The sequence below is a fragment of the Lycium ferocissimum genome, unplaced genomic scaffold (genome assembly GCF_029784015.1).
Source record: "Lycium ferocissimum isolate CSIRO_LF1 unplaced genomic scaffold, AGI_CSIRO_Lferr_CH_V1 ctg653, whole genome shotgun sequence".
NCBI classification, from domain to species: domain Eukaryota; kingdom Viridiplantae; phylum Streptophyta; class Magnoliopsida; order Solanales; family Solanaceae; genus Lycium; species Lycium ferocissimum.
In genome coordinates, this window is record NW_026726392.1 from 74,233 (window position 1) to 90,378 (window position 16,146).

General features: G+C 34.9%; 2 protein-coding genes across 2 annotated transcripts; both read left to right on the forward strand.

Moving 5' to 3' along the window:
* The first annotated feature begins 721 nt into the window (after window positions 1-721).
* Window positions 722-1,862, forward strand: LOC132045372 (uncharacterized). Its single transcript, XM_059435963.1, has 3 exons — window positions 722-933; window positions 1,242-1,316; window positions 1,399-1,862. The coding sequence occupies exons 1-3, from the start codon at window positions 769-771 to the stop codon at window positions 1,450-1,452; spliced, it is 294 nt and encodes a 97-aa protein (XP_059291946.1). The 5' UTR covers window positions 722-768; the 3' UTR covers window positions 1,453-1,862.
* A 10,373-nt stretch (window positions 1,863-12,235) lies between these two features.
* LOC132045371 (AT-hook motif nuclear-localized protein 27-like) lies at window positions 12,236-15,808 on the forward strand. The gene is made up of 2 exons (XM_059435962.1): window positions 12,236-13,537; window positions 15,111-15,808. Exons 1-2 carry the CDS (start codon window positions 12,926-12,928, stop codon window positions 15,294-15,296), a joined length of 798 nt encoding a protein of 265 aa, XP_059291945.1. The 5' UTR covers window positions 12,236-12,925; the 3' UTR covers window positions 15,297-15,808.
* Window positions 15,809-16,146: the final 338 nt, after the last annotated feature.

The following is a 16,146-nucleotide window of genomic DNA, read 5'->3' on the forward strand; positions in this document are numbered from 1 at the left end:
TCTTCTATTTTTATTTTTTATTTCACATCTCTTTTTTTTTTCTTTTTCTTTTTTCGCTAATCTAACTGTCAAATTTAGAGCTAGGCTGGATTTGGAGTTATGGAAAGGCTTGGCATAGCCTAACTTCAGAGCCACAGGCCAGCATTTCAAATTCAAAACTGATAAATCTGAGATGGAACTTAAATATTTTATATTTTATTGTTATTATTCTTCAAATGGGGGTGCTAAAATGGCTATTTATCTTCCCCATGTATAGGTAACTTTGGGACCGAAGTGTGCAAATACTTGGTTTTGGGATCACTATTTAAAGTATACTCACAGTGCATAAACATTTGTAAGTCTATCCATCTAAAGTTTCATATGGGTGAAGTTCAGTCATGTTTGCTTGAATTTCAGACACAAATGATTGAAGTTAATTATTTTTGCTTGAATTTCAGCAATATGTAACTTGAAGCATTTTGTGTGAAGTTGATGTGCAAATTTTTTTTAAAACTAAATACAAGTTAAATAGCAGTGTCCAATTAGAATCGCAATAAAATTTCTACGTAACTTTGGTTGATAGTCCACACATGAAGTAGAGGCTCTCAGCTTAATTTCATTTGGGCTGATTGAGGGTTTAGGAAATGGATCAGCCTGACTAATAACAAGAGATCACATTGATGGGATTCAGCCCGTTAAATTGATGGGCCCCTAAATAGAGGCCCAGGAAAGAATTGCTAAGAGGGGTGAGAAGAAAGAAAGGAATTAGGGTGAAGGAGAAAGAAAGGAATGGGGAGTGATTGGAGGAAATCGATGGGTAATGTTAGATCCTTTTTCGGAAACTTAACGGGAGGTTTAAGGGGTGGAAGCAATTTGGCATCTTGGGTCGTTGCCGGTACTTTAGCTTACTATCTATGGGTCAAACCCTCTCAGCAACTCAACAGACAACAACAGGTATTTCTCAATTAACCCTTTTTCTACTACGTGACACTTTTCGTTTCTCGAGATTCCAACTTATATCATGTACTTTCAAATATGTATCTTAAAATATTGAGTTAATCTAATCCAATTAGCTTCAACGTTTAGTCAAATTGACTCTCGTCACATAAATTGGGGCGGAGCCATGGAGGGAGTAGTATTTACAAGTCAATCAATTCTAAACTAGTTGGCTCAGCTGTATGAATATTCTATAGGCTTTATGCTCAATTCGGGCAGTTTTTAGTATTTCTTAAGGATTTTTCTCTTAAATTTTGGGGTGACAGGAAAAGGCGGCTTTGGCTGCTGCATCAGATACTTATCGTTATGTTGAGAAGCGAAAACCTATTCCTGATCCACAGGTACGTTGCCCTTTCAACTTCCATCAAGGGGTGTCTCTGCTGTATTGAGTATTAGTCTTATTCGTTTAATGAAACTTGGCAGGAAACTGGATTGATATACGGTAACAAGAACAAAACTAAAAGATCTGAAGAATAGCTTTGCGAGAATTCGACGCCATTCTGTAAGTTAGCTTGCATAATGCTCAGGGAATTGTCATCCCTTAGGAGTTACTGCTGCTCATTGGCGTATAGGAGCTTATATACTTGTACTTCTGAACTCATTTTTTTTATGGGGGCAATAATTATCTATACCTAGAAAAGAAAATCATGTAAGCTTTAAGTTTTTGTTGATAGAATGTAGCATTTTTTTTGTTTTCAAGGTGAGATTCTTGAATAACGTTATACTGTTTTCTCAACATAATGTTTTCTTCCTTTCAATGTGAGCTACATGAACATTTTTGTTGAATGTTCAAAGTTTATATGTATTTGTTAACTGGTTACGGCCAGCTTCTATTCTTATGTTAACTAATAAGGATTTCTGTATTAAGGGTCATCAAATTTCAAGAATCTTGCTATTTTTTATTCCCAATTTCAATCTGCAATGATAGAGGGTTACTTTTACTTCTACCTTACATATGCTTAAACCTTGACTTTTTCTGTAGATAAATATGAAGGATGTTGGGATATAATTAAGTAGATAAAGCCGTACTTTGTCTAACATTTTAACATCTTAGATGAGATAATTACATACTTAAACATGGTATCCGTAGCAAGTAGAGGTCCTAGGTTCAACCTTATCATCCTCCCATTATTATAAAGAATTTCCATGCGCTTGGCTCCTGAAAAAGAATCAGGCTGCACGCGAAGGGGTGTGTTGAGACATAATTAAGTAAATAGAAGTGTTTCCTGTCTAACAAGTGAAAAAACTTTTGGAGACATGGTCACACACTTCAATAAAGGATACCCTTAATATTTGCCTCTAGTTACTTCTGAGGTATGTCAACCTTCGACTTCAATGTTCTTAGTTTATCTTGATGTCACCCTAGTATTGAGATGTTTAGGTTTGGACTTCATGTCTTGCTTCTGAATTATGGATAGCCGTTGGTGAAAACTTCATCTGACGGTTTGCTGATTTGAGGAGTTTAGGAAACTATCGCAATTTATTTATTTCTAAGCTTTTGATACATGATATATTCAGCCTTGAATAACTATGTGATTAAACCTTTGTTACGAGCTCGATCACTCTTCATTTTGACAGAAAAGAGAACTGAATCTCTAGACTCTAGCTTTATTTTCATTTGAGATTCCCTTTCCTTTTCTTTACTTTCTATTAAGAAGGCAATAATTAACAAGTACAATTGAAGTGTAGTACAGCTAAGAAGCTATTTTTTAAAAACTAATCTATATATAAAAAAGTTTTAGTTATAGGACGTAGATTTTTTATTTTATAGATCTTATTACATACCTTTTCTGGTCAAGACTTGAATTCTTAAAAACCCTAAAAATAAGCAAAACTAAGCTTTAATGTAACACTTTATGTTATTATTTTCAGATTTTATTATTAGAGATATAGGGTTGACTAGAAATTCATTTATTTTTAAATGTGATTTTCTTTATGAAGATTCATTGTTAATATGATAAATGAAAGTACTACTGAAGTAGAAATATAAAGAGTTACGCCAAGGGCTTTGGTCTACCAGTAAGAGCTCAACGTGCGGTCTGTGGGTTAAGCATACTTCACAGGTTCGAACTTTGCCGCAGACAAAAGCCTGGTATATAAGTGGGAAGGGTGGAGGATTTTATCCATCGAGTTTCGAACCGTGCACCACTGACCCTTGGGGATATCTTGCTTGGTAGGAGTTACTTTTCTTTGAATTCTAATAATTGTTTCTTTAGAGCAGAAGGAAAATGAAAACTCTGAAGAATCATGAATTGAAAAATGATCCCGATAGCTACAGGATTTCTTTTAACTCATTTGAAATGAACTATTTTCAAGGCAATTTCAGATGTTCATTTGGATGACCTTAAAAGAAAAAGAAAACAAGGAAATAAAGGGTAAAAGAGAACGAGGAGTCTTAAAGTAATTTTTTTAAAAAAGAAATAAAGGGTAAAAAGAGTACGAGCATGAAACCTTATCTTCACTGAACGTTGTGAAGGGGGAGGTGAAGCAACACAGCTTCGTGCCGAGACCAATATCTATTTGAACTTCTCTTCTGGAAATTCACAAAACTTGCCGAGTGTTGACTGGTCTGATGCTGGAAAATTATGTAGCCTTTATGATCCTACGTGATTTTAATGGAGTGCAGGATGGTTCTGTAGGTACTTATCTTAGCATTTTCAGCGTGAATGACTTGAATGCTATACTTCAGAATTTCAGCGAAAGGAACTCAGACATGGACTTCTTGTAGAATTACATTCTGATTTTTCTGTATCATTCTCTTTGAGGCCCCAGGGCTGTGCTCAGCCATATATGTCCAGTTAAATTCCATCAAACTTGTTATTAGGAAGTTTTCCTTATATCTTATAAGATTGGATTTATGCATCAATGTTTCTTTCAACTGAAAATTGCATAATCATATCCAGTGATTCTATTGTGGGTGAATTTGATAACTTGGTCTTGATTTGGCAGTAATTAATTAGTTCTCATTTTTCCAAATAAAAACCTAGAGAATTACTCTCTCCATCCCACTTTACGTGACACTGTTTGACTTGGCACTGAGTTTAAAAAATATAAAGACTTGTGAAACTTGTGGTCTAAAACTAGCCATAGACATTTGCATGGCTATAAATCATCTCATGAAGGGTGATAAGTTTAAAGTTAAATTGTTTTTAAATATAGAAAGGTGCTATTCTTTTTGGACAAACTAAAAAGGAATGTGCTATATAAATTGGGATGGAGGGATATAAGTTACATAAAAGATACTGCAACCATATCCGTTGGCATTTAAAATATCAGAAAAAGAAGATGAGGAAACCATGGTGAAAAAGGAATGTCTCAGACTCCCCAAGTAAAAGGAATGGAGAGAGCGACAAGTACTCCTTAGATACTGAAGGAGCTAGACTTGGCTGAAAAGGGAGCTACAGGTTCGTCTATGCCTGCTGAGCCCAGTAGCTTTGCGGTTGGCAATAAATCAAATATGATTGACGAAATAGTCGAAACGACGTCGTAGTCACACTGTTCTAGACAAATCAAGAAATAGGAAGATGTGCAATGTAGACGAAAGGACTCCGTATGAATGGTACTAATTGTTTCCTCGACGTCATTATATTTTTGCATAATTTTGTCTGATCTCAACCGGTTAACCATGCATATTGACTGTGATACTGACGAGGTGTTGTTCCAGGTTCTACATAATGACTCCTTCCGGTAAAATATGAATTTTGGGTAGTCGTGTGTCTTTCTTAATATAGAGCAGGAGTTTACCCTCTTTGCTGGAATAGAGTTGCTTATGAATTTTGTGTAGTTGTGTGTCTTTCTTAATATAGAACAGGATTTTACAATCTTTCTGAGATGTAGTTGCTTCACCAAAAGCTTGTCCAGAATTTTCCACTTATGACAAAAAGCTGGGATTGATTCTTGACAAAAAGCTGTTATTGATTTTTGAGATCTATACTCAACAGTGAGCAAGGGCCTGTATACTTGAAAAGAAAAAAACTTTAACTGGTAATGAAAATCTGAGTTGCTTGCTTCACATGTGTAGTCAGGCTTATCACTGATAGACAGCAACAGATATATAATGGACAGGCCATCCTTGCTGAATGCTGGTCCTGCACTTTGCTGATATGAAATTGTTGGCCATTCTTGGTGGAAACTCCTCTGCAATGTTGCAGTAGATATCTGAGGCCAATGATAGCTGAACGTGCTAACTTCTTGTGTTTATGCTGGTGACGCTTTGGATTCATTGTCTTTGAGCCGAATTAATGTGCTAGATTTTCGGTCATAATTTCCTTTAGACCCCCTCTCAATCTTTAACATCTGCTGTTGGGGTTTCCTTGTTTTCTCTTAACCCAATTATCTTTCTCTAGTATTGGATATATGAAACTTACTTTTTGATGATATGTTGGATTAGTATTTTAATGATTAAGCCTCTGCTAGAACTTCATTTGGAAGTTCTATCTGGTCCAATTCTCCAATTCGGACAAAAGTACTTTCTTGGGAACTATAATAGAACTTCTTAGTATTCTATTACCACTTGCTGTCTCTTCTGCTGTAGTTTTCTTGCTATCCTAATGATTGTTCCTGTTTTACTTGAGTCGAGGGTCTATCGGAAACAGCACAAAGGTAGAGGTAAGGTCCGCGTACACTCTAACCTGCCTAGACCCACCTGTGGGATTACACTGGGTATGTTGTTGTTGTACTGGGAAAATGGACCTTTTGTTTATGGAGATTGGAATTTCGTGCTCTTTTTGTTCCGAGTTTTATTTGTTATATTTTCGTGTTTCACAGCTTGAGTTTCATGCTGCTTCTGATTAGTGACTAGATTGGAAACTCTTACTATTAATGTCTCCATATGTAATATCTTCTTTCACCTTTTCTATGAAGCCGTTGTTGGCCAAGAAGTTCCAAAAGTAGACGGTTACTACCTGGTTTTGCCAGAATGGTCAGTTTTCAAGGAAACTGAGAGAAAATGATTAGACATCTGGAATTACCTAACCACAAGTAAGGTGAACAACCTTGAGAAAAAAAGGGTGAAGAAACAGATAATATCCTTGTTTACTTTTGTCGGGGGTTGTGTTTTCTATTTTGGATTTATCTCAATCTTTTTGAATTTTGATCCAGTTAGGTGAGTGAATGAGTAGACTAGCATGTCTGACTTTTGACCTTTTGTGCATCTAATAAGTGCTTGTGCAACTATCATAAGGAAAAATAAAAAGAGACGAGCATTGTTTGAATATAATAATTCCCACAAACTGTCCCAAAGCTAGGATAATCGTGTGTGATATATGTTGTTTGAGATGGTTTAGTTATGTTTTGCTGTAAACATTTAATTATATCGATAGATCAGATGTGATGATTGAAGTGACAAAATCAGATGGATCATTGGATCTAAAGACGTCACATGAAGCAAAATTGTCTTTAAAAAGATGTATAATTTCTTGAATCAATGCGAGTTTAGCAAAGCCGTGTGGAAGTAAATGATCTATATAGACAGTGCGAACTAGTTTGAATTAAAGTGATTGTGTGAGATCGATCGAACCTTTTACATTTCAAAAGACAAAGAATGAAGTATACTTGAATAGGGCTGGATAACCATAGAGTATTCATACATTCTACTTCAAACTGATTTATGGCTGAGAAATAGTTGATTGCTTGCCTAATATTGTCGTCTGTTTCAATTGGTTGTCCTTTAATAAAGCTGGTGTAAAAACTACTAGTATTATGTTAATGGGAATACGGCCTAAAACAGGCTTAAGGAAAGAATTTAAAGGATACTATGCTGGAAAAAAAGGTTGAACGAGAGGAACAAATATTTGAGAAAACTAGCCGAAAGAAACATATACAAAAAGTTAAAATACACAGGAGCCTCGAACGTCTGCGATACTATTAAACTAAGTGCAATTGCTTTATCCTGTTTTTCAACTTTATATTCAGCCCAACTACAAACGGGACATCATTACGTCTTGGATAGTGGCGTTTTAGGGAAGTAATTCTATTCTTCTTAGCTGACGTCACCTCCCAATTCCTAAATATTGCTGTCATATCGTTAGTTCCCAACAATGTCACAATATACAAACTTGTTAAAGGACGCAAACTGTAGTGGATCATATATTTTATTTAGGGAAGAGGGTCAAATATACTCTTCTACTTTAGTTTATTGGCTAATTTTATCCTCTGTGAGCCAAAGTAATTAAATATACCCCTCCGTTAGTCAAAGTATACACATAAATCCTTGAATGGATGGAAATCCCCAAATCAGTTAAAATTACCCATTTAAATAAAAATACTCATGGCCCATAAATTAGACCCGATCCGACCCAAAAAATGATTTTTCCCCACCCTAAAAAAATAAATTAATTTTTGTAGATTTTTTTTTTGCAAGTGATCGTGCTTTCTTAAATTTAAGCAATATTTGCTATGTTAATTAAGAAGAATAATATTATTGTGGTGTTATGAGTTGTTTAGTTTTAGCTTTACTTATTTTTCTTAATTTCTAAGCACAAATTTGCAGCATATATTTTTTTTTTTTTTGAAACTAAAAAAAACAAAAACTATTTACTCTATCGAAGCTAATTTCATCATCACGTTGAATGTTTTTCAGTTATATATATATTTGTAAAAACGAAATTTATGTAGCTTTTATTGATTTGCAAGTGTGTGTGTGTATTCTAATGTTTTAGCATAAATTTGCGATGTTAAGAAGAAGAAAATATTATCGAGTGATAGTGTGATTAATTGAGTATGTTTGTGGTTATTACTACTGGTGTTAGGTGTTTTTTAATTTTAGCTTTACTTGTTTTTCTTAGTTTCTAAGCATAAATTTGCATAGTATTATCTTAAGAAGAAACGCGCAAAGAAATTATTTGTCTTATAATAGGAGATTAATCGAGTATCTTTGCAGTTTTACAAGTTAATTTCTGTAGTTTTTTTTTTCTAGGTATATTAGGGTGGGGGAAAATTATTTTTTGGGTCGGGTCGAGTCTGGTCTAACTTTGGGGTATGGGTAATTTTAGTTAAATGGGTAATTTTGGTTGATTTGGGGAGTTCCATCCATTCAAGGTTATATGTGTATACTTTGGCTAACAGAGGTGTATATTTGACTATTTTGGCTAACAGATGACAAAGTTAGCCAATAAACTAAAGTAGAGAGGTATATTTGACCCTATTCCCTTTATTTATGCCCAAAAATAAGGATTGATTTGGTTGATCTAGAATATATATATATATATATAGTTCATACAATGACTTTATTTCACCTTTTTGGTAAAATAAAGTCATTGTATGTTAATGTTTAATTATAGCATGTAATACCCTCTATGCTTTTCTAGTCACCGGAACTAATTAAGTAGAAAATCGCGGATAGACTTCCACCATCTACGGAATACTTCACGCCTCTATTAGTGCTTTCTGATCCCTATAGTATGCTCTCATTTTGATGTTGAAGATTTTTTTTTACTATTATTTTTAAGGTATATAAGCGGCTTCCTTCCTACTTAAAAAGAGTTTGAGTAATACACACCTCAGCGTAATTAATTTTTAAGGTATAAGTGATATTTTTCTAATCAGTCCCAAAAGAAAAAAACATCGTTCGATATCAAGTACTGTAATAATTTAATTTTAAATTTTATTATATTCTCAATTTAACGCCACCTAAATATATACGGTTTGGTTTATCTTATACAGATCGGGACGGAGGGAGTATATATATTGAGTGAAAGATGGTTTTGGCAGACTCTGATACGTTGCTATTATACTTGGCGAAGGATGTACAATTATGATCAGTTTACTTTGTATTGGTTGGGAGCTTGTTGTGGATGGTTTTGATTGGCGCCATATTATATAGTTGGTGAAGGCCAGGTATATATATATTATAATTGTACATTCCTTATTAGTGATATTAGTTTATTTTTAGGAATAAACGTACATATCCAAGTGAAAAACAAAGGAATGGTAGGTCTGGACTTTTCGTGATTGGTTTGGAACTCTAAGTATCTGTCAGTTTTTCAATCAACATGAGGCACTAGACATAAACAGATCGTACTCCAACTTTTGTTTAAAATAAACTAAAGTGGATACCAAACATCCTAAGCGATTTTGTTATTAAATTAGTATATATTTATTAAAAGAGTACTAACTGTCGTCTTCCGGTGCATTAATGTGTACTTGCAACTTGTGGCTTATTCTTTGTGTACTTGCAACTTGTGGCTTATTCTTTATCATTATCCTTGTTCTTCTGAAAAACAATAGATAAACCGTATATTTGTTTGAGGAGATAAAGAACATGTAATTTGGTCGTGAAATATCATTTGAACTTCACGTGAAATATTAACAATTGTTTGTAGGCCTATTTTGTGAAAATTGTTATATATCTCCAACTTCCATTTTTCATTTATATACAGATGTCGTTCTTTTTCTTTTTAGGTGAAGTTCCAAATACAATTTTGACGTTAAATATTTCTCTCACTTCAACTCGAACGGTCCAAACACATTTAAAGTTTTTGATAATTTGAGAACCTTACAACCAAGCCAATAAATAGTGACATAGTGACGTTGTCGAGGTCTCAAGTTCGTTTACAAACCATGAGAGACCCGGTACATGTTTTAAAATAGTGACAATTGAGATGAATGTTAAGCTGAAGGTATAATTAAGCAAATTAGAAGTGGGTTTTATGTAATAGTTTAAATCCTTAGATGAGATATTTATGCTTTAATTAGGTTTGAGTCTTACCGCCACTTACGATGGTCGCACTTCAACAAGTATATGAATGTCTTTCTCTGGCTAATTACGATTATTGGCCGTTGGGGTGATGCCTCAACCCCGTCATCACTTGTAAAGAGTGCCATATGCTTTATTAAGTGTGAACCGGCATATGCATCTGGAGTGGCCGTGTTTGTTTGTGATGAAGATGGGTATGCGTACGTAGGGGTATAAGAATATTCAACATTGACAGCTAAATATGGATGCTGCCCCACCTTCATGACAATTGTATATATCTTCTAGTACCATGCATGAATCATTCCCATTTCATGTCACATTTAGGACCCCACCCCACACCCCTCAATGACTTTTTTTTCTCATACATAGGGTCTATATTCTTTTCCTTATTTGGGAGATGTACACCCCTCAATAACTTTTTTTTCTCATAGATAGGGTCTATATTCTTTTCCTTATTTGGGAGATGTAAGAGAAACCCCTATCCATTCATTTTCGTCCAGGACATTTGTTTGCCTTTTAACACTACACGTTTGCTTATTTTTTTGGACAAGCCGTTTGGGATAGCCGCCGTCTTCCATTCAACCATTGTACTTAATTTCTAATAGTCAAATTAAAAATTAAATGGTTGAAAGAGAATTAAGGCGTATTTCCTTTTTCTGATGAGTACTTAGGTTAAATCTTTTTCTTCATTAAGTGAAGAATACACAATGCATGTCCATTCAGTTACTACTATAAAAGATAACTCCATTACAAAGATGGAGACATATATAATCTAGCTTTCTTTGAAGATCATTCTTGGTGCATTTGCAATTTAAATATGAAACCATTTTCTTGTGTTTTTGTACGAATGTGTTAGGGGTTCAGTTACACTGACGCAGTGTCAAAACCCTCTAACTGCTTCGGTATCTTTGTTAATACTGTAATTATATAACTTGCACTCATCTACAATTCAAGAAATTTTCCAACACACAGATAATTAAGCCAAGCTGTTTTGTTCACTTTTTCCCCTTGAAACTAGTATTCTTTTTTTTCTATAAAAGGGTGCGGTGTATATTATCGAGTATAGACCAAGTTCCGATGTGCCGACAGAGTCCACGTGGTCTGACAGCTGATACCACGTCATACGGTCGCCTTCCTCCTTGCTTTGTTTGACCCTTTGACCGCACGTGGCTTCTGCTTTATACGTGTCCACCCCATCTTCTGCAACTTTCTCTATTTGCAATGCATGGTGGCACAACACGAGAGGCTACTTTGAGTGTGGGGACGAGAGAGAGAATATAATCCTTTACCCACACCCCACCACTGATTAACCTAGTTAGACATCCCAAAAGGATTGAAAGATCAAAATATGTTTCACCTAAAATGACACGTACATATAAAGTAATGTTTCTAAAAAAAGGGAGGAAAAAAAAAGATACACATACATACATATATATAGTGATAAAAAATATCTAGTTCTATAAAGACTTCTATTTCGTGATCGCTAATAATCGCCTATATATGGTAGAAAATACAAACCAAGACGTTCGGCTACGCTTGCCTTATCTTTGTGAATAAACTATTATCCTGTATTTTCATTGATAGTGGGATGGAGTGGTTATTACTTATTAAATTCTTTCAAGGGTACTATTAGAAAACTTCTGAAAGAATAAATGCACAATACGGTCCTATATTTAGCAAACAGTCCTTTCTGAACAACTTAGCCAAACAAGTGTATAGCAATTGATTATCCATTTAGCTAACACATCCGTGATTAAAATGGGGATTGACTATTGGGGTCATTGTTATTTTAACAAAGTAAATGGTAAGATTGACTGGTGAAAAGGAACACATAAAAGCCAGAATTGAGCGAGTCTGAGAAACACGTGAATTGTCTTGCTATATTGTCCTCTACTAAAAAAGAATATATATGAACCAAGTCATTCTCTATTGATTGACGGAAGAGGATTTGACAGCGTGTCTCCTTTGTGGAAATATTAGGTGGCATAGTTTAATTAATTAAAAAAGACTAACCCGTTGAAAAGACAATTTCAAACGACATAAGTAATAACTAAGGAGAATATTTAAACTTATTCACAGGAACACGTTTAATCATTTTATAACATCAAAAAATAGATAACAGATAAAATTACATATTACTATGACTACTAAAATAATATAAATTCTCCCTTGGCAGTGTATAAATTTAACAAACTTTAGAATGAAAAGTATGACACCACATACTTCCTAGTTCGTTTTATATGAAAGCATTAGACTAAGCAATAGTAAATGTTAAGGAGAAAAAGATTATGGCTATAAATTTATAATATTTTTATGACTATAAAACCAATCATTAAAAATAAAATGAAAAAGTTTAAGATTAATATTAATACTAGTGCCTCTTACTAGTCGAGATACACACGAATAGGCAAAAGAAAGTGTAAGGAAAAATTAATGAAAAACGATTAGGAATAAATGAGACACTGGGAAAATGAAAAACAAAAAAGAAGAAAGTTAGTCGTAATGGAGAAGATGCTTTCTACAAAGCTCTCATGTTGCGGAAATAATAAATACTGTTATGTAAAAAAGAGGCAGCAGATCCAATTCCAATATACCCACTTGCCCTATTTGCCTGCAGCAACTGTCTTCTCCTTTGTCTTTGCTGCTCCGGCTTTTTTCTTTTGCAACTTGCCCTTTTGTTTGTTTTCTTCCACATTTAGCACCAGTACTAGAGTTTTTTTTACCCCTTTAAATTGGCAAGTTTTAAACGGCAAAAGAGCAGTACTCCTAGTGGTGCTCTTTTTTCTTCTTTTTTGTAAATCCTGATTGGATGTTTTAAGCAGCTTCTAGAGTTGTGAGCTATCAGACCCGTGGTCTAATTTTCTACTATTTATTAAGGTCAAGCACTAGTGCTGCTGATTGGGTCCCTCCTCGTTAAAGCTTTTTTCAGATATATATGAAGCAGAATTAGCGAGACTAAGTCTTGAAAGGTTGTTTTTCCGATCGGCATAACTATTTGCAGGTTTTTGAATCGACCCAAGATTAAGTAAATCTGCACAAATGCTGGAGTACCACTGCAACTTACTGGATCCGATCAGCATCCATATGTGAATTGATTTATGACAATATTGATGACGATTCATCCATAGTCAATAGCTCACAGATAGTCAATGTACAAGTATTTTTAGTGGTTACACTGTCTAGGGAAAACAACTTCGAGATAGTATTTCTTTAGTTCCATATATATATATATATATATTATAGGATTATTAGTATATGGATTTTAATTATAGTTTGGGATTAAGCCGTGGTGAATCAAAAGAGGCATCTGACAGTGATGCGGGTGCAAGTTCCGGCGGAGCTCCGGGAAGCTCAAACCGGCGGCCACGTGGCCGTCCAGCTGGATCTAAGAACAAGCCGAAGCCTCCAATAATCGTTACGAGAGATACACCTAATGCACTCCGATCTCACGTGCTTGAAGTCTCGACAGATGCAGATATCATGGAAAGTGTGTCCAGTTACGCTAGGCGAAGGGGAAGAGGTGTTTGCATTCTAAGTGGTAGCGGCACAGTTTCTAACGTCAACATACGTCAGCCTGCTTCCCCTGCTGGAAGTGTGGTTACTCTTCACGGACGTTTTGAGATTCTTTCGCTCTCTGGGACAGTGCTTCCTCCGCCCGCACCGCCAGGCTCGAGTGGGATATCTATATTTTTGTCAGGCGGACAAGGTCAGGTTGTTGGAGGGTCAGTTGTTGGCCCTTTGATGGCATCAGGTCCGGTTGTGTTAATGGCTGCGTCGTTTGCTAATGCTGTATTTGAACGGCTTCCCTTGGAGGAAGAGGAGGGAGCTACTGCTGGTGCTGTTGGTGCAAGTCCCGCTCCTACACAGGTATTTCTCGATATGTAATCTGAATGTTATAATTAATTACGATTTAACATATACATACTGACACTCTTAAGTACACTAATTTTTATTACTGATAATTTAATATGTTGTATACCTTATTTTTCATATACTAGTAACTAACTAATTTCACTTATTATAGATGAGTATGAGTATCTTTTAGGTGACCTAATAATTGAAGTTACTCTTCTAGTTATTAGGCCATGTTTGGGGTTATTCATGTGACTTTTAAGATATCTACCTGCATGGATTTAATGTTATCTAGATATATCTTCTAGTACTATCTAGGTGCATTGTGGGAACTTGTCCATAACAACAAGAGAGAGAGATAATGCTACAACATGTTTTTGGGCGTAATGTTGGAAATCTTACGGAAAATACTTAATCACGAACCTTGCAAGAAGAAATTTTTGAAAGTTTGAGGCATGTCAATTAAGATACTGTAATTAAGGATATTTCACCCAGTATAGGTGTATTTTCAGGATTCAACAAGCTCTTCTAGTATAAAATTAAGCTTAATCTAACAACAGATTTCACAAAGTAAAGCAAGCACACTATAATCTATAAGAAAAATATATTTTTGTATATGTCTCTCAGTATTTCTATATCCAACATGATATATATATATATATATATATATATATATATATATATATATATATATATATATATATATATATATATATATATATATTGTAGTAGCAGAGAGAGAGATTATGTCTAACATAATAATCATATGACAACGTCCAAAAATTTAGGGGTAGTAAAAAACCATAAGACAATTTGCCATTAAGACACTTAATTTGATCAAATTGAATTAGCAAATACATTGGGCAACAGTCACTTTTGACCAAAATTAATTGTTGACATTAGAGATATTAAAGAATGACCATTATACTTTTTGAGATATAATTCATGGTGCGACATATTTTCAAAACCAATTTGATTGGTTTTTGTTGTTGGCAAGTTCTCCTATAAATATGAGCTCAATTCTCTCATTTATGACTCCAACGCGGATAAGTGCAAGTAATGGCAGTCATCAGGGGCGGAACCACATAGGGCCGACGGTCCGAACCCCCTTCGGCGGAAAAAATACTATTTATACATGGTTAAAATTATTTTTTATGTATACATAATAAATGTTGAACCCCCTTTAGCCTCTTCTTATGTTTACTTTTTTTATATTTGAAACCCTCTAATGAAAATCCTAGCTCCGCCACTAGCAGTCATAGATATATTGCTCATCTTCAATATTATATCCTCCATGTTAAAAGTTTCGGTGTCCTGCTCTCTTGTTATTCTTATTTACTGTGAACATTTTTGTGGGTTATTGTTCTCAACATGCATTTTGATGCTTTCAATAAGTTCAAAATGCGTGTAAAAATATTCAATAGCTGTGAGTTTATAAGTATCCTTCCCCCAATGCCTCTTATAATGTTGTTATGTAAGAGGGGAGCTTTCGAAATGATTAGTGTGCTTACTGTTTTTCCCTCTTTTTCAATATTCTCTTTGTGCCTTATAATATTTTACCAAAGAGTCTTAGTTTGAATTTCAATAGGTACAGCCTGCTGCCTCACAGTCATCAGGTGTAACGGGTGGTGGAGAAGGTACTGGGCATCCTGTTGGAACAGGCGAAGGTAGTGGAAGTATGGCTTTTGGGAATGCACCACATAGTAATTACTCATTCTCAGCTGAGTTGCTTGGATGGGGTGGCAATACTGCAAGTGAAAGACCCCCCTTTTAGTATCCAGATGATTTTCACGAGTGTTAATAAATACTTAACTTTCATATGATTATCTCAAAATGGTTGGAGATGGTATTGCTGGTGCGCGAAATAGGAAGGTGTTGAATTGCATAGCCAGTTGTGGTTCACAAACAGTAGATTTTGTTCAATTCCACTAACCGTGAAGCATCAATAGCAAGAGCAATTATAATTACCTTGGAGAAATTGAGGACATGAGAAGGAAGAAATTTGCAATTCAAGGGCGCTAACTTTCTATTAGAACCTGAGAGCATATTCCAAAGGTGAGGAGCTAGCTTGCATTTCATGTACATAGCGTTTGTACAAGTACTATCACACGTAACGATCTCATCTTGGCTGTCTAATCTTGTGCCATTCTATTATCACTTCGTTTATTATTAGATCATTTTGCTGTAATCTTAGTACTAGGTAAGTACACGATGGTGCAAATTACTAGTACAGGATTGACTAGGGCTTTGAGAGTTTCGATCTGATATTGATCTCTTGTTTTGGCCTGAGCTGTACTTCTTTTACATATTGTGTTTCAAAACTGACATTTATCATATGTGAGATCACACCTCTTTTTACTTGAAGAAAATCTTGGTCATATGTGGTGTTTATTGCCTCCTCCCTTTTCCTTTGTCACTAGAGTTTGGTATGTGCACCATTACATTTATAATGGCAATAAGTTAGCTATTATGTTGGGTACCTTTTGGTCTCGGTTTAACTGAGATACAGTAAACACCAAACAATAAGTAAAACTTTTGAAGAATGATCAATATGCGTGTGTGATTGTAGAGGTTACGTTGGTTAAGTTTTGTATGATTGATTTTAGGCATGGATAGGTGAATTA